General features: G+C 58.3%; 1 protein-coding gene across 1 annotated transcript; it reads right to left on the reverse strand.

The window, feature by feature from the left end:
• Positions 1–100: 100 nt before the first annotated feature.
• On the reverse strand, positions 101–15,978 carry AMBP (alpha-1-microglobulin/bikunin precursor). The gene is made up of 10 exons (XM_075905281.1): positions 15,762–15,978; positions 14,244–14,386; positions 13,312–13,388; positions 9,699–9,812; positions 9,160–9,261; positions 6,175–6,212; positions 5,305–5,383; positions 4,678–4,845; positions 3,467–3,640; positions 101–295 (listed from the first exon to the last, which is right to left on the reverse strand). The coding sequence occupies exons 1-10, from the start codon at positions 15,879–15,881 to the stop codon at positions 264–266; spliced, it is 1,047 nt and encodes a 348-aa protein (XP_075761396.1). The 5' UTR covers positions 15,882–15,978; the 3' UTR covers positions 101–263.
• Positions 15,979–18,746: the final 2,768 nt, after the last annotated feature.

Consider the following 18,746-nt stretch of genomic DNA (forward strand, 5'->3'; position numbering starts at 1 on the left):
AAGTGGGGGAGCGTGGCTCTCAGGGCTGCCTCCCACAGCTGATTATGGCCAACACTTGTGCACCCTGGTGATGGGCGAGGGGGGAGGACCAAGAGGGGAAGCATGTACACTGCTCATTTATTACTGTTCCTTTTAGAGACATTTCCTGTGCATGGAGCCCAATCTACACACAATCAGCACAAACTTGATTCCCAACATTCTCCTCCCAGGAGCTGCTCTTGGGGCTTATTCTGCGATTCCAGCTGCCCCTCCCTGTGTTCCCTTCAGTTGTTCAACCCCAGAAACTCCTCTTCTCCTGTAAGAAAAGAGAGAAGGCATACCTCTACAGAGCTGTGCTTTTTCCCAGGCAGCACCGGGCAGCCAGAGGCCTTGGCATTGTGCCCAGTGACAGCTGGCCAGGCATCCCGCTGCTGGTTGTCCCACAAACACCAGAACTGTTCAGTCAGTACAGATGTCGAATTAGGAAACCCTTCCTTTCATCTGGATCAGCATGACCTCCTGACAGTCAGCAGGGTCACCGGGCCTGGGCTCACACTTTCCAGCACAGGTAACAGCCCCCGAGCTCGGCTCAAGCCAGCATGCTAAATAGCTGCACAGGCAGCAGCTCGGCTGGCTACAAGACTGCCTGGAGTCCTGGTGACAAACGCTGGTGGTGAGCCCAAGCTGCCCCAGCTCCCTGCCATTTTCAAGCAGAGCTAGTGTGTGTCTAGCTGTGCTGGAAAGCACATCGCTGCCCACCCAGGCCAGGCAGCAGGGGCCCAGCTGCTGCCTACTGAGATTAGCCTGCCCCCAGCTGCAATCACAGTCCCCTTGGAATGTCTCCTCATGTGTGTGTGTGTGTGGGGGGGGGTTAACGGATCTGTTGTCACCAAAGGACCGACATCCTCCTGAGCCAATGTCACATTCCCTACCAGGCCCAATGCTCTGCACTCAAGGCCAGCATGACGGGGCCTCTCCTGCAGAAAGGTGGCGATAGCTGGTAGGCAGCTGCTCTGCATGTGAAAGTCCAGAGCAATAGCTCAGCTGCTGGCCAGTAGCTACAGCTTCACAAGGCCCTGGGTGGATGTAGTGGGGAACAGGTGAGCTGCAAGACCTGCCCCTCCATCACAGACATGGCTGCCTTACACCCTTACCCACACCGCTCGAGTGGTAGCTCATCCCAGCACCAGTCCTCTGCCTTGGCGCTCAGCAGGGAGTGCCAGCGTGCACCTGGCAGAGCTGGGAGGCAGAAGCCAAGTGGTTCAATGAAGCCCTATGTGCCAACAGCAGTTCAGAGCTAAGCGCATCATGGAGCAGAGCTAGTAATGCATTCACGACCGCTTCGGAGGGGAGTAGCACCTACTGGCTAGAGTAGGGAAGTGGCCAAAAGGAGACCTAAGTTCTGTTTCTGCCACTGACTCCCGTGACCTTGAAGAAGTCACATAGACATCTTCGAATGCAGGTGCCTGCAGTTAGAGCCATACACCAGGACCACTGTCAGGAGAGCCAGCCCGATTTTCTGGTGTGAGCTGCAGGGACTTGGGGCCTCTGAAATGCGTGCTGCTGCCTTAGGAGCCCCCAGCCTTAGATAAGGGTTTAGCTACCTAACTGTAGGCACCAACTTTGAATTAGCCTGTCTGTGTGGCATGCCTCAGTTTCCCTGCCTACTGAAAGGAGCAGCCCATTCTGCAAGGACCTAAAGAACTGGTGAAAAGTGCTGCATGGCAGGAAGCAGGGCCTGCCACAGAGCAGCCTCTGGGCAACCGAACAAGCACAGCTGGTCTGCAGCAAGTGAGAAAAGCCAACAGGCCGCGCTTAAGCACAGCAGCAACAGCGGCATCTCAAAGCTCGCGCTCCTGGCTTTGATAGCCCTTGTTCATTCCCAGTCCACTCCAGTGACCCCAGCCTGACGTCTGACCCTGTCCGCTGGCTCTGAGCCTGGGCACCAATTCCTGGCTACCAGCTCCTGCATTAACTACTAGGCATGGCTCTCGCTTTCATCACAGGGCGTGGGTGCCCACCACGGGTGCAATAGCCTCTGCCAGCCCCTGGGCAAGGTAGAGGGCACAGCTCTGCACTCCTGGACGGGACGGGGCCAAGGGCCGGCAGCCTTCAGCACCATGCTGAGTCACAGACAGCCCTCAGTGCCACTGGGAGCGCTTTGCACTTCGCCTCACACCAGCAGCGATTTCAAGGGCCCGGCGCTCCAGCCACCACCACTGTCACTGCAGCAGCAGCCAGGACTAGGCCCCTTTGAGTCGCTGGCTCCGGAACAGCTGCCCCTTTGCCCGCAGGCCTGATGCCCACTTCCCGGCCACTGCACGTTAGTGCAAAGCCAGGGCTTGTTCTGGTTTGCAATGGCTCACTCTGCTCACCCAGCGGAGGGGCAGGATGTGGTGTAGTGGAGACTGTATTCACTCTGTTTGCTTTGTTATGCTGCATGTGATCCTACTGTCCAGTCGTAACTCCGTGGCTGTGTCTAGACTGGCAGCTGCTTTTCTGGAAAAACTTGCCAGCTGTCTACACTGGCCGCTTGAATTTCCGCAAAAGCACTGACGATCTCATGTAAGAAATCAGTGCTTCTTGCGGAAATACTATTCTGCTCCCGTTCGGGCCAGTGTACACAGCTCAGATTTGTTTTGTGCAAAAAGTCCCGTGCCAATCTAGACGCTCTTTTCCGAAAATTCTTTTAACCGAAAAGCTTTTCAGTTAAAAGCATTTGCGGAAAATCGTGCCAGTCTAGACGTAGCCCTTGTGTGTGTGTGCGCGTGCGTGTGCATGCCTCAGTTTCTCTGGGCACTGTAACGCTATGTGGATGAGGAGGGAAAGGCTGGGCGCGACTCACTGGGGAAGTATGTCAGTCTCTCAGGGCCTGAGGACCAGATGATAGCAGATAACAGCGTGGGCCGGAAGGATGAGGCAGGGCTGCCTACAGGCTGGGACCAGGGGTGTGAGTTAGTTTTTGCCTGGTTTAGGGAAGAGTCTAGCTGGCTTGGGGGGCCTGGTTCTGGGCCCCCTTATCCCCAAGATGGATTGTACTGAATGCTCCTGGTCCCTGTAACATGTCTGTGCTACACTGTGTCTGTCCCTGTCAACAAATAACGTGTGACTGAGGACGGGGTGACGCCCCCGCACTCCGTGACACACGCAAAGCCAGACACCAGAGGAGACTGAGGGAAGAAAAGGAGGTTCCAGGTGAGAACATTGACCCCAGGGGGCCTGTGTGCAGCCACAGGACAGGAAGGGGAATGAGGGTGGGTAGCACTCCCCGGCAGCCAGCTCCCCCCTTCCCATCCTTGTTCCCTGGCAGGGAGGTGAGGGTGCAAGGGGAAGCCTGGGGAAAGGGTGGGGGCAGGGCTGGGGCACAGCAAGGTGGGAGGGGCGAAGCAGGGGATTGAAAGAGAGTTTGTGCTGCTGGCAAGAGGCTCTGGGAGCGGAGGGCGGAGCGTCTGCTGGTGGGGGCGAGGGAGGGGCGGGAGGGGCGTACCGTCTGCCGGGACCCCGCAGTACTCCCTGCACTCCTTCTCCGAGTAGAACTTGTTCCCGTTGCCCTGGCAGCCGCCGTAATGGAAGGTGGTGCACTTGCCCTGGCTCGCATCGAAGGCCCAGAGCATCACTGGCTGCTGGCAGGGCCCTGCCACGATGGGCAGCCTGCAGGCCGCTGGGGAGGGAGACAAGAGGCAGGGAGCTGAGAACCTGGAGCCCAGCTACAGAGCGAGCAGGGCAAGGGGAAGGATGCAACAGCCCCTGCTTGCCAGCGCGGCCGGGGCCGAGGAGAGGGGGCCCTGCAGTGGCTCAGGGTCTGCCTTTGCACCAGACCCCCCAGGCCAAAAGGAACCCCGGAGGCTCCAGTCACCACCACTATCCTGGCTGTGGAATATCCGCCCCCACCTCCTCCCGTCACCCCTCCCCGTTCCGATCCCCCTGCATCCCCTTCCTCTCCCACCTCCCGTCCCCTTCCCCTCCTACACACGTCCCCTTTCCCACGTCACCCCTCCCCGTTCCGATCCTCCTGCATCCCGTTCCCCTCCCACCTCCCATCCCCTTCCCCTTCCACACACCTCCTCTTTCCCACATCACCCCTCCCCGTTCCAGTCCGCCTGTACCTCCCTTCCCCACACGTCATCCCTCCCCCTTCTGATCGCCCTGCATCTCCTTCCCCTCCCACCTCCCATCCCCTTCCCCTCCTACACACATCCCCTTCCCCACGTCACCCCTCCCTGTTCCAGTCCGCCTGTACCTCCCTTCCCCACACGTCACCCCTCCCCTCCCAACTATGACCCCTTCCCCTCATGTCACCCCTCCCTTCCCAACTCCCCCTCTTCCCCACATCACCCTTCCCCGTTCTGATCCCTCTGCACCCTCCTTCCCCACGTCACCCCCTCCCCGTTCCGATCTCCCTGCACTCCCTTCCCCTCATGTGACCCCTCCCCTCCCACCTCCCCCCCTTTCCCTCATGTCATCTCTCCCCATCCCTACTCCCCCACACCACATCCTCACTTCCCACCCATCATACTCCTCTTTGTATCCCTCCCTATCCCAACCCCATCCCCGCCCTTCCATGGCATCCCTCCTCATTCAACCAGGTGTGAGGAGCAGGAGGCTGGGGCCACACGGGACAGAGATGTCAGAAGCTGCCCCTCCTGCACTTGTCAGAGACTAATGTCCACGTGACTGTCTGCAAGGGCTGCCCCTTACCCTCGGTTCGGCAGGTTTGCAGACATGCCTTCTCAGAAGGGAAGTTGTTCCCGTTCCCAAGGCAGCCACCATAGTGGAAGCTCTCACAGGCCATAGAAGAGGAGTTGTAGAAGAACCGAATGTTCATCCCCATGCAGGGGCCCACTTCTTTATTCAGCAGGCAGAAATCTGAGCACATCAAGTGGGAGACCTGAGTGAGTCACAGAACTACACCACGTAGCGTCCCTGTCCCCATCCCCATCTCTCCGGGGACAGAGCCTCGCCCCAAACCTCCATCTCCCCTTTCCATGTGCTGCTTTCTGCCCAGGTTTGCAGCCTGTGGAGTGGAGTCCCGCCGAAGACTCTCACGGGTCCCAGTGAAGTTGCCAGTGGCCCTAGAAGGTCCTGAGGCCACAGGCCTTAAAGCAATAGCATCTGGCTGCCTAGAAAAGCTCTGGCAAGGGAAAGTTGAAGTTTCCAACATGAATTTACTCTGTTTCTGCTCCCACTGAGGTCTGTGCACAGCCAGCCCTTTTCCAGGGCCCAGGAGAAGGTGAGTCCCCATCCAAGTACTCCAGCTCCTCACCCCCCCCCCCCCGAATGCGATAACTTCATCTCACCCCACTGGGAGCCCAGCTTAATACAGACCTTCCTTTCTGCTGATGAACGTTGGCAGCGGGCCGGCAGCAGAGCCCTCCTCCTCAGGCAGGACAGCTCTTCGAGCCCTCTGCTCACAGAAGAAAGAGCACCCATTAGGAACAGCTGTGAGCCACAAATCCCAATGTCTCCCTTAATATGGCAGCGAATTCAGGGACTCCACAGGCAAATGGCAGGCCCATGGCCAGTGCCAGTCACTGAAGTTTGGCTCTGCTCTTGGCCTCTATGATATCTGGTAGCAGGGAGTTCCACTGGCTACATATGTGTTGTGTGAAAAAGTAGGTTAGGTCCTCCTCCAATTTGTCACCAGCCAGGCTCTGGGACAGGCAATGGGACATGGGGGTTTTCACCTATTTGTCACCTAAAAGTTCCTGGCCAGCTGCTAGCCCCTGCAAGCCATTAGTTTGGTGTCTCAGACTACTTATTAGTGAGTAAGTGTCTCACAAATAACCTCCACTGCAGCTGACACAACCTGGTGCCAGCAGCCCTTCAACTATCCCCTCTGAGAGCTCAGCCCCAAGGGCTGGAAAGGACAAATCGTGTCCTTGAAGGGGGCCCCTCTGAACCCACGGGGCAAACGGGAGGAGGCGACTCCCAGCTCCGGAACTGGCTACTTGCACCAAACATGGAACGTTAACGGGACCTCAAATGCAACAAAGCAGCATCGCGATGGGAACTTGCCTCGGCTGGGCAGCTTGCCCCGCACCCATTTCATCCCTTCCAAGGACCATCTCCCCAGCCTACCTGAGCAGCAGGTGCTGGCTAACCTGGCTACATGCTCTGGGGGATGCCTCTCGCACTAGTGCCCTGCGCCAGAGACCCAGGGCATTCAGCTTGAAGGGTCGAGTGCCAGAAACTCACCTGGGCTTCCACTTGGGCCTCACTGGGAACACATTCACCTGCACAGGGGACAGGAGAGCGTCAGCACAAAGGGAGCTAGGAGAGGAAGTTGTTGTTGGAGAGAGCAGATCCAATGGGCCTGCCCAACCCTGCCCAGTCTGCCTGTGTCAGAGCCTGGCGCATCTATGGGGACAAACACAGCTGGCTTCTGGGAGGCCCCATGCTCCCTCCTGTCAGAGTGAAGCCTGGGAATCCCGCCTCGGGGCCAGGCTGAGGCTGAGGTACATGGAATTGGAAAGGGCGCAGGCGGGTGGAGCCAGGGCAGGAGGAATGGGCCTTTGGCACCTCCCAACCAGCCAAACCGGGAAGGCAGCCCCAGGCACTGGTCAGACATTGGTAGGGAACAGGCTGGTGAGGCTCTCAGGGACCATGCTGTATAGGTGTCAACACAGCCCTGTCTCCAGGGCACACGTGGACAGAGCAGCCGAGACCTGCTCTGCATGGCTGGGATTTCTCATGCTCTTTTCCTGGCCTCTACTCACCCACACTTCACCTGAGACAGAGTTGTACAGCAAGAGCAGCTCTGCTAATGGGACAGAGCGGTGTGGGGCTGGCAGGGACCTCGAGAGGCCAGAGTAAGTGGCACTAGCTCACCCCGATGTCCTTACCCCTTCAGACACCAGGGGGGGGCAGCACCTTCCGCCCTCCCCAGTCCTAGTGCTGCATGTTGCCCCAATACTTCCTGTCCTGCCTTCCTGGACACAGATCTTGGCATCAGTCCATCACAGGGCTGAAGCCCATATCAGATCCCCCCCCGTCGTCTTTCCTTGAGGCTAAGCAGACCCAGATTTCTGGACCTTTCCTCACAGTTCAGGCTTTCCAAACCTTTCATCAGTTTTGTTCCTCTTCTCTGGCCTCCCGCCAATCTGGCCCAGAGCAGCACCTAGCCCTCTGACCAAGGCCTCCCCCATGCCGGGCAGGGCCAAGCAGTTACCTCCGTATCCTCACGGAGCTCACCATCAGAGGGACTGTGACTCCTAGGCGGTCAGCCCTTCTGATGCCACAGTCCACACAGCCCCTTGAGGATGACACTAGGGACAGTCTGCCTCCGTTTTCCCTGCTGGAGTGTTTACATCAAACGTCTTCCAGGTGGAACCCTCCTTGAGAGCTGGGTTTATTCATATGAAATAAACTGCAAACAGCGCTCAAAATCTGCACCAAAGCCCTCACAACACAACACAAGGTTCCTCTGCCTGCTCCCAGGCTCCAGGTCTTGGGTCTTTGAATTCATTCCCCTGCTTGGTCATGGTCTCACCTTCCCAGCTCCCTGGCTGAGGCAAGTGCCTGGTCTCTGGACCCTCAGCAGCCTTTCATCCCCCACAGCAGCTGCTTACAGCCCTCCCCTCACTGTGCACTCAGCCAGCCAGCACGCTGGTACACTCTGTGCCCCTCTCCTCCTCAATGCACTGCTGGGCACGGCACCAAACAGGTGAGAGGTGGAGGGATGCAGCTGTCATTCACCGGGCACCTCAACTAGCACAAGAGTTCCTGCGGGAATTCTGGCTGGCTCAGCAGCGGGAACTGACCCCATCGCTCCTGGACTGGCTGTGAGCAGTGGTCCCTGGGCACTTGTGCAGCCAATCAGGAGAGATTCTAGTGCTGCCCAGCTGATTAGCAAAACACCCACGGCTAGGTTGTGTTTCTACTAGTGGTTCACATCTGCACGTGTCTTGGTTTGCATAAAAAATTATTCTGCACATGGATAGAAAAGATCAGAGGGAACATTGGCTGGAGTCGCCCAGAATCAGCTGCAATCTCCTGGCTGGGACTGCAAGCAATCCAGGTGATTTTAACAGGCAGTGGGGCTCAGGTGGGCTCTCTGCCTGCCCTGGCTCCATGCAGCTCCTAGAAGTAGCCAGCATGGCCAGCTCCTGGTGCAGGGACAACCTGGTATCTCTGCAAGCTGGAGTGCTGACTCCATAGCTCCCATAGGCCAGGAGCCTCAGCCGGGGAGTGCTGTGGGGAGGGTGCCTGCAGGCAGGGGCTGGGTGTAGAGCCCCCTGGCTGCCCCTGAGCCAACAAGCGGCAGGGACATGTCCCATCTTCCAGAGGCTGCCTGAGGTAAGCTCTGATCAGCTGGAGCTTGCACCACATCCCACACCCCAGCCCTGAGCCCTCTGCTGCACCCAAACTTCCTCTCAGGGCCCATACTGCCTCCTGCACCCCAACTCCCTGCCCCTGATGGGAGCCCTCCCACACCCTGAACTCCTTGTCCCCACCCCAGCCCAAGGCCCACAATGTCTCCTGCACCCCACCCCCTGCCCCTGACGGGAGCCCTTCCCACACCCTGAACCAGAGTCCACACCCCCTCTCACATCCCAACCCCCTACCTCCCTGGGGAAAGGGAGGGGGAGGGAGTGAACAGGGCAGGGCCTCAGCAAAGGGGCAGGACAGTGGATGGGGCAAGGGTGTTTGGGTTTGGGCAGCCTCACCGGTAGGGAGCATGAGTGGGAGGAGCTATCGCCCTCCCAGAGCACTCAGGAGCTGGGCAGCGTGTGTGGGGCAATGACCCAAGGCCAAGCGAGGGTGCTGGTGCCACATTAGGGCTGTGAATGGTGACAAGCTAGTGAGGTACAAGGCTGCTTGGGAATGCACTATATAGCCTGGAGCTATCTAACTATCCCGTGCCCATCTCATGACTGTTCTTGGGGGTCTGCAGGCCCGTGGGGCTCAGGAGAGCCCAGGCCTGGGGGTCTGATCCATTCAGAGATGGTCCCATTGCCATTTCTCCAGACAGCTGCTCTCTGCTACTGCCAGAGAACTTTCTCCCTGCCTCCAGTCTCCTGCCTCCCTTCCAACCTCCAGCTATTGGCTCTGCTCTTCCCACCAGCCATGCTGCTTTCTCCCTCCCCGCTATGGCCTGCGGCACAAGTCACAGGACAGACAGGCCACGGAGATGCCTGCGGCCAGGGAGAGAAGGTGTCCCTGCAGTAGCACCCCAATTACCCTTATTAATCATGATGAAAATGGCGTCCTCAGGAATCCCCATCTCTCGAGCAAACTGTCTGAAATCCACAATGAGGCCTTCTCGCAGCTCTGGGCTTCTGCCTGGAGAGAACCCAAATGTCAGCAGGTGTGAGAAGGGGGCACAGGTTGGGAGAGGGGCCAGAATCCGCCCCCCACACACTTCCTTCCCCCAAAGCTCCTCTAGCTAAAGCAAGGTCGGGGCAGCCCCCACCCCCGGCAGCTCAGGTGTGGAACCAGCTTCATTCAGGTCAGAGCTTTGGCCCCTGCGGAGGTCAAGTGCTTGGAAGAGCCTGTGTTTGTACAACCCCTCAGTCCTGCCAGCCCGGCCCCAGCCTGTCCTGAGCTGGCACTGCCAAAGCCACCCCAAGTAGTGCGATTGGACAGTTGGTGGCCTCACCAGTGGGCCAGACTCCCCCTTTGGAACAGGGGGGAGCCCCAGCCCCACTGAGATCCCCTGGTGACTGCCAAGGTCTGAGCTCATTGCTAATGCCTGTCTGATGCCCCAGTCAGACATGTACCGTAGAGTTTGGCTGTAATTGTCAGGCCCAAGCTACTTTTCTTCTGCATTAGAATGATGGCATATTCCTTGTAGTTGGTGTGCACCACATAGGAGTTGATGGTCACATTCCAGCCTGCAGAAATGGAAAGACACAGCTGTCTGTGAATGTCTGCAATGAATACGGCTTCATCTGGCCTTTGCAAATGGGCCGGATGAAGAGAGGCAGCTGAGCCAGGGCCCCAGCCTGGGCTAGTTCCTGGGAGTTTAGGTAGCCACATCTTAAGCTACATCTTGGAATGTACCATCGTGCAGGGCCCCATGGCTACCCTGCACAGCGCCTGATTTCACTGCTGCATTCCTCTCATTTGCTACCCGAATACCTCCCCTGCATCCATGGGCCGTAGACAGACAACTCACGAGCAAGAAACTGACAGGCCTCTTCTCATTGCCACTGCTGGCTGGTCCCTCGAACGAGAGGAGGAAGATCTGGGACTGCTTAGTCCTGCACTATTGGCTTTTATCCCAAAGCCTAGGTGTCAGGGGCATGAGGCCTGGAGCTTCCACCACTCCCGATGGGGGGCTGCTCCGCCGTCTCTATTGTGGTTCCATGTTATACTTTGCAACCAGCTACCTGGGAAGTATTTGCCTTCTCTTCACTCCAGCCCATTACTCCTAGGGGCGGCTGCCCCTTCTCTTTGAATATACACTTCGCACCTAAGTACACACAGCTCTAGGAGAGAAGTGGAGTGTCCTCCCCACGCTTACCGGGCCTACGGTAGGTGCGTTTCCCAAGGTGTCCTCCCCACGCTTACCGGGGCTACGGTAGGTGCGTTTCCCAAGGTGTCCGCCCCACGCTTACCGGGGCTACGGTAGGTGCGTTTCCCAAGGTGTCCGCCCCACGCTTACCGGGGCTACGGTAGGTGCGTTTCCCAAGGTGTCCGCCCCACGCTTACCGGGGCTACGGTAGGTGCGTTTCCCAAGGTGTCCGCCCCACGCTTACCGGGGCTACGGTAGGTGCGTTTCCCAAGGTGTCCGCCCCACGCTTACCGGGGCTACGGTAGGTGCGTTTCCCAAGGTGTCCTCCCCACGCTTACCGGGGCTACGGTAGGTGCGTTTCCCAAGGTGTCCTCCCCACGCTTACCGGGGCTACGGTAGGTGCGTTTCCCAAGGTGTCCTCCCCACGCTTACCGGGGCTACGGTAGGTGCGTTTCCCAAGGTGTCCGCCCCACGCTTACCGGGGCTACGGTAGGTGCGTTTCCCAAGGTGTCCGCCCCACGCTTACCGGGGCTACGGTAGGTGCGTTTCCCAAGGTGTCCGCCCCACGCTTACCGGGGCTACGGTAGGTGCGTTTCCCAAGGTGTCCGCCCCACGCTTACCGGGGCTACGGTAGGTGCGTTTCCCAAGGTGTCCTCCCCACGCTTACCGGGGCTACGGTAGGTGCGTTTCCCAAGGTGTCCTCCCCACGCTTACCGGGGCTACGGTAGGTGCGTTTCCCAAGGTGTCCTCCCCACGCTTACCGGGGCTACGGTAGGTGCCTTTCCCAAGGTGTCCTCCCCACGCTTACCGGGGCTACGGTAGGTGCGTTTCCCAAGGTGTCCTCCCCACGCTTACCGGGGCTACGGTAGGTGCGTTTCCCAAGGTGTCCTCCCCACGCTTACCGGGGCTACGGTAGGTGCGTTTCCCAAGGTGTCCTCCCCACGCTTACCGGGGCTACGGTAGGTGCGTTTCCCAAGGTGTCCTCCCCACGCTTACCGGGGCTACGGTAGGTGCGTTTCCCAAGGTGTCCTCCCCACGCTTACCGGGGCTACGGTAGGTGCGTTTCCCAAGGTGTCCTCCCCACCCTTACCGGGGCTACGGTAGGTGCCTTTCCCAAGGTGTCCTCCCCACGCTTACCGGGGCTACGGTAGGTGCCTTTCCCAAGGTGTCCTCCCCACGCTTACCGGGGCTACGGTAGGTGCGTTTCCCAAGGTGTCCTCCCCACGCTTACCGGGGCTACGGTAGGTGCGTTTCCCAAGGTGTCCTCCCCACGCTTACCGGGGCTACGGTAGGTGCCTTTCCCAAGGTGTCCTCCCCACGCTTACCGGGGCTACGGTAGGTGCCTTTCCCAAGGTGTCCTCCCCACGCTTACCGGGGCTACGGTAGGTGCCTTTCCCAAGGTGTCCTCCCCACGCTTACCGGGGCTACGGTAGGTGCCTTTCCCAAGGTGTCCTCCCCACGCTTACCGGGGCTACGGTAGGTGCGTTTCCCAAGGTGTCCTCCCCACGCTTACCGGGGCTACGGTAGGTGCGTTTCCCAAGGTGTCCTCCCCACCCTTACCGGGGCTACGGTAGGTGCGTTTCCCAAGGTGTCCTCCCCACCCTTACCGGGGCTACGGTAGGTGCGTTTCCCAAGGTGTCCTCCCCACCCTTACCGGGGCTACGGTAGGTGCGTTTCCCAAGGTGTCCTCCCCACGCTTACCGGGGCTACGGTAGGTGCGTTTCCCAAGGTGTCCTCCCCACGCTTACCGGGGCTACGGTAGGTGCGTTTCCCAAGGTGTCCTCCCCACCCTTACCGGGGCTACGGTAGGTGCGTTTCCCAAGGTGTCCTCCCCACCCTTACCGGGGCTACGGTAGGTGCGTTTCCCAAGGTGTCCTCCCCACGCTTACCGGGGCTACGGTAGGTGCGTTTCCCAAGGTGTCCTCCCCACGCTTACCGGGGCTACGGTAGGTGCGTTTCCCAAGGTGTCCTCCCCACGCTTACCGGGGCTACGGTAGGTGCGTTTCCCAAGGTGTCCTCCCCACGCTTACCGGGGCTACGGTAGGTGCGTTTCCCAAGGTGTCCTCCCCACGCTTACCGGGGCTACGGTAGGTGCGTTTCCCAAGGTGTCCTCCCCACGCTTACCGGGGCTACGGTAGGTGCGTTTTCCAAGGTGTCTTCCCCACGCTTACCGGGGCTACGGTAGGTGCGTTTCCCAAGGTGTCCTCCCCACGCTTACCGGGGCTACGGTAGGTGCGTTTCCCAAGGTGTCCTCCCCACGCTTACCGGGGCTACGGTAGGTGCGTTTCCCAAGGTGTCCTCCCCACGCTTACCGGGGCTACGGTAGGTGCGTTTCCCAAGGTGTCCTCCCCACGCTTACCGGGGCTACGGTAGGTGCGTTTCCCAAGGTGTCCTCCCCACGCTTACCGGGGCTACGGTAGGTGCGTTTCCCAAGGTGTCCGCCCCACGCTTACCGGGGCTACGGTAGGTGCGTTTTCCAAGGTGTCTTCCCCACGCTTACCGGGGCTACGGTAGGTGCGTTTCCCAAGGTGTCCTCCCCACGCTTACCGGGGCTACGGTAGGTGCGTTTCCCAAGGTGTCCTCCCCACGCTTACCGGGGCTACGGTAGGTGCGTTTCCCAAGGTGTCCTCCCCACGCTTACCGGGGCTATGGTAGGTGCGTTTCCCAAGGTGTCCTCCCCACGCTTACCGGGGTTATGGTAGGTGCGTTTTCCAAGGTGTCCTCCCCACCCTTACCGGGGCTACGGTAGGTGCGTTTTCCAAGGTGTCCTCCCCACGCTTACCGGGGCTACGGTAGGTGCGTTTTCCAAGGTGTCCTCCCCACCCTTACCGGGGCTACGGTAGGTGCGTTTCCCAAGGTGTCCTCCCCACGCTTACCGGGGTTATGGTAGGTGTATTTCCCAAGTATGCTGGTTTTTTCATACTCGCCAATAACTTGCGTGCAGACACCTTGCCTGAGCAGGGAGAGAAAACAGCTAGTAACTTCAGCAGTGGCTAGTCCCACTCCAGTCTCAGGCCAGAGTTCTTTAGTCATGGCCAAGTGATGCATGAAAGGTGCCCTGGCCTATGGACCCATTGGTCCTGCCTCCGCCACAAGAGATTCCAACTCCCCCCTTCCTGCCCCACTGAGTCTGGTGCACCTGAGCCCTCCACAGGAAGGAGGGAGCAGGCAAGGTCCAAGTCAGGACTAGTCCAGTGCGAAGGCACCAAGCGGGTTTTCCTTCTTTCATATTCTACAGCCTGTTAAGGCTGTGGTGGTGCAGGAAGCAGGGAGCAGCCTATTTAAACAGCTTTTCATGCTGCCAAGTCCAAAGGCCCAGACATCTCCAGGAACAGCAGCATGAGTCACAACAGGAATCAAGCCTCAGCTGGAGTAGATAACAGGGCTGCAACAACTCCTGACTCTGTTCAAGGCCCTACCAAGCCTGTGGTGGGGTCTGAGTTTTTCTATAGCCATTGAAATCCCTTCCCTTCTTCCAGCTGGATTCCAACCAAGAGATCCCTGGGATTCAGAGTTAATTTCTCCTTTAGCTCCTTTCTGCTGTGCCCAGACTCTCCACTCTCATCCGCCAAGCTCAAAGGGTTCGCGGGTCTAGAGATTCCCCTTCTGCACATAGTTGTATTTCAGGATCAGGGAGCCACATACCCAGCATTGCAGCAAGTGGGCAGTAAACACAGCCCCTGACTCTGTTTACAGATTCACAAGGGACTGGACTTTCAGGCCTGTCCAGTGGGACCAGCAGAGGGCAGCAGCTGGGAAAGTCAGGCAGAGTGGGGGGGGGGGGGGGGGGCTGTTCCTGGGAGCCTACCTGAGCCTGGTGCTAGTGGTGCTGATCTGATTGCTGCTCAGCCCGGGGCCCAACACCAGCGTGCCCATGTTGAACTTGTCCTTGTACTGCTTCATCCAGGTGCACGTTGTGCCAATGGCGATGTCGTACCATTTCCCATATATCTGGGGGAAAGCAAAGCCCAGCCTGTGACTGCCACCCTGCGCCCATTCCGCCTCGGCCGAGCTTTGGGGATTTCAGGGTTTTCTGCAGAGTGGCAAATCTCTTTGCAAAATCTTGACAAGCCTGATCCCGTGGGCACCACTGGCCAGCTCAGGCGCCAAGTCAGTCTGCGAGGTTGCAGGCTTTTCACGGGCAGGGCCCAGCAAGCTTTGGAAGCATGAACCAGGCTTCAGCTGCCCGTCTTCAGCCAGCCTGGTCGCTGGCAGTGTTGAGAGGGTCAATCCGCCAGGGGCATGAGTTCTGAGCCCTAATACCTGCACTTTAACGTGACCATCCTTAACTATTTCCCTGTCAGTCAGCCAGAAACATCTGGCTAATGCGCCTTCTTTTGCCCTCCCAACTTCAGGTCAGACCCACTGCCCTGATGCTCGTGGGGCAGCAGGGTGAGCTGCTCTTCCTTCCCCGCTGGGCTGCAGACCAGTATTTTCACTTAGCTGCACATGCCTCACTGCACCAGCCCTATAGCCATGTCTCCGGCCAAGAGCTTGTGCCACGGCTGAGGAAGGCGGAAGAGACAACATAGTTAATGCACAATGCAAAGCCTAGATTAGAGCTCCCAACTGTGGGGCACACCCCAGGGGCAGTCGGGGGGCAGCTGGTGCCTGGATCTACCCCCATGGGAAGCAGGGAGGCAACACCACCTAGCTCCGCTCCTTTCCCTAGTGCTGCTTGTTGGCCCCATGCCCAGGGGGCTCTGCACCAGCCCTGCCAACAGAGCATCTGCTGCGTGGGGAGGTGGCTCTGTTATGCCAATGGGAACTCTGCAAGGTGGCTCTGCCCTGGCACAGCTGCATGCTTGGCGCTGGAGATGCACCCCGAGAGCCGGTAAGCAGCCTGATTCCTGCTCGGGATGGACATGAGAAGTGTCAGCTATTAAAGGCCACTTAAAAGGCATCTGCCAGGGAGTCTTTTGGCTCCAGAACCTGGCAGGTTGTGCAACAGCTCTGCCCACAGAGCAAGTTGTTCCTTGTGTGGGACAAGCCCTGCAGCCCCAGTGGCACAGCCACGTGCGTGGGCACCCAGCACGGGGAAGTGCATTATCCCCGCCTGATAACCCACCCAGACTCGCTCATTCACTTCCCCTCTGCACATGCGTCAGCCCTTCCTAGCAGAGGGCTGCAGTGAGAGGCAATGTCCGGTGTGCTCACGCCAGCCCCTAGTGAGGGGGTCAGAGCAAGACCCTCCCGGCTCTGGCCCAGCTCTTGTTGGAAGGGGGCGAGAGAGGGTGACTGAAAACGTTGGCGTTTTTGGAGACAAACACACGTCACTCTACTGACACGCTCCTGAGAGGTTCCGGGAGCACCGGCCTGCTGGTACCTGTTCCGGGTCGAAGTTCTCCTGCACTTGGATCTCCCTGGCTTGGCTCCAAGTTGGACTCCCTCTGGTCCTGGGCAGAACAGCAAGCAAGAGAAGGAAGAGGAACCCTGGGAACGGCATGGCCCTCCGGTCGCTTGTGCTCCTCAGCTTCGGGATGGACAGACTCAGCCCTGCAATACAGATGCTGCAAAATGTGAACTCCAGCCCCGGCCACAGTAAGAGGTGACTGGCTGTGGGTGGGCCCCTTGAGTTAGTTGGGATTGGTCCTGCTGTGGGCAGGGGGCTGGACTCGCTGACTCCTGAGGTCTCTGCCCACCCTGGGATCCTAGAGTCTATGTCTGAGCGCAGCCCACACAGCCCATCAATCAGAGCGCGCAGGCTGGGGGGGCAGAGCCCCCTGGGTCATGCGGGAGGCACCACAGAACTGGCCTGCAGGTGCTTGACCTATCCGCAGTGCTTGGTGCAAACAGAACATCCCTGGCAGAGCAGGAACTGGGTTAGTAGCAACCAGCAGCATTTACAGGCCGTTAGCAGCAGTCCCCAGAGGACGCGGGGGGGGGGGGGGGGGTTGCCCTGGGTCTCGCGATCTAGGAGGCCCCCACAGAAGCTTCCCCACCCGTCCTATGGGCAGGACAGTCCCCCTATCATGACCGGTCTGCGGGGCCCAAGGCAGCCTGGGTACTACCTGGGGGAGCTGCAGGGAGTGGAGTGACCCAGTAGCCTGCCCCACCCTGCCCCCATCTCCCAGCCAGGTTGCTCCGCTTCGCCACGGCAGGAAGCAAAGTGAGCCGAGTGGAGCAAGCTGGGGTCTGGTTGCTCCGCTTCCCCGGTGAGTGCAGGCAGGCAGACCCCTGCTGCTGCCCCATGCCAGCTCCCCCCCTTGTAATCCTCAGGGTCACATCGCTGGGGGCACTTGGATGATTTGACCCACTGGCCACTCGTGACTAGACGGAGACACTGCAGGGCCCTGTGGCAGACCAGCCCTTGGCACATGCTGAGCGAAAGCTGCTCAGGACAATGTGGTCCTGGCACCTTCCATCTGAGCCCTGGATGCCCCTGGGACAGAAGGCTCCTCTGCTCCTCCAATGTAGGTGCCATCAGACACGCCTGCAGCGCTGCCATTCAGCCACTCAGCATCTTGGCACTGGCCCCAGGAGCCCTAGCGTTTGTCTGGACCCAGGAGTGAGGCCAGGAGCCTACTGGCTTTGTCTGGCCCTGGGTCCCAAGCAAAAGCCTAGCAGCGAAGAAGGTCTGTGGCTCTGTATGCAGGGAAGCAGGCTGTGTGCACTTTTCAGCTGGGGGAACTGGGCTGTAGTGAAGGGATTTGCCTCAGGTCACAGAGTGAGTCTGTGGCAGAGCCAGGCACAGATCCCAGACCCCTTAATGCCCCATCCTGATGTTCTGCTGTGAGACTTTCCTCCTCCAGTGAACAAAGGACTCCCCACAGAAGAAGCCTTCTCTCCCGGGGTGATGTAGAAGCCAGAGAGAGACGTTGTCCAGGGGGTCGTTTCTATGCTTGGATTGGATTCGGCTTGACAGGTCACTGCAATCCACAAACAGCTGAACTGCCCAGTTCCTCCTCCAGGGACAGAGATTGCAACAAGGCTTATGTTTGCATCAGCTCCCACAGCAACCTCTTTTGGAAGCCTAATGCAGCCCTCAGCCACCCTGAACTCATGGCTACCCCCATGCGTTTCAGCCACTGACAATGACCCGTCACCTCCAGCCCCACAGAGGCTCTTTTACTGCCCTACAAAAGAAAAGAGAAGGGTTTAACCATGCCAGGCCAGGCTGGCTCCAGGGTCCTCTTGCTGCTCCCCAAGCCTGTTTATGTTTGAAGACTGATTAACTAAACCAAACAGTGAGAGGGAAAAAGCAAACAGAGCAAAGGGCAAAATCAAGGTTTTTAACCTAATGTTTGCAAATCAAGAAGCAGAACCAAAGAAGCTGGTTGCAAACTGCAGCCTTTCCTCTACCCCCGCAGAACTAGCCATGCTTGTTTTCTGGACCCCAAGCCAATGGGCATTCTGTCTGAGTGAGGAACGAGTAACCAGCTGAGTTCAGCCCCTCCTCTCGGTAACTGAGAACAAGCATGTTTAAACCCTGAATTCAGCCTTCACCCAGGGTGCTGTTTGCTAGTGTGCATGGTCTTCCCCTTTCCCTCGCAAGCACGGAGCGGTGTGTGAAAGGGCACTAGTGTCTCACACCTGTGCATATCGCTGGCCAATAATGCTGGACAAATTTGCATTGCCAAGGGACCAGAAGTTCCTGCGTTAGCATGACAGGCAGCAAAGCAATGTTGCCCAGACCCCAGCGGCCACCAACATCTCTCCTAAGCACTGGTCTAGCAGCTGTCTGCTTGTAACCGTGGGAACTGCCTGCTCAGGTGTGTTGTAAGCAAAACTCGTGAAGTCATTCTGCCGCTCTACTCTGCACTAGTTAGGCCTCAGCTGGAGTACTGTGTCCAGTTCTGGGAACCACATTTCAAGAAAGATGTGGAGAAATTGGAAAGGGTACAGAGAAGAGTGACAAGAATGATTAAAGGTCTAGAGACCATGACCTATGAAGCCAGGCTTCATGAACTGGGCTTGTTTAGTTTGGAAAAAAGAAGATTAAGGGGGGACATGATAGCGGTTTTCAAATATCTAAAAGGGTGTCACAAGGAGGAAGGAGAAAATTTGTTCCTCTTGGTTTCTGAGGACAGGACAAGGAGTAATGGGCTTAAAGTGCAGCAGGGGAGGTTTAGATTGGACAGTAGGAAAAAATTCCTAACTGTCAGGGTGGTCAAATATTGGAATAAATTGCCAAGAGAGGTGGTGGAATCTCCCTCTCTGGAGATATTTAAGAACAGGTTAGATAGACATCTGTCAGGGATGGTGTAGACGGAGCTTGGTCCTGCCTTGAGGGCGGGGGGCTGGACTCGATGACCTCTCGAGGTCCCCTCCAGTCCTATGATTCTATGAGCTCTGACCTGAGGCCTGGACC

The sequence above is a fragment of the Pelodiscus sinensis genome, chromosome 22, assembly GCF_049634645.1.
Source record: "Pelodiscus sinensis isolate JC-2024 chromosome 22, ASM4963464v1, whole genome shotgun sequence".
Classification (NCBI taxonomy): domain Eukaryota; kingdom Metazoa; phylum Chordata; order Testudines; family Trionychidae; genus Pelodiscus; species Pelodiscus sinensis.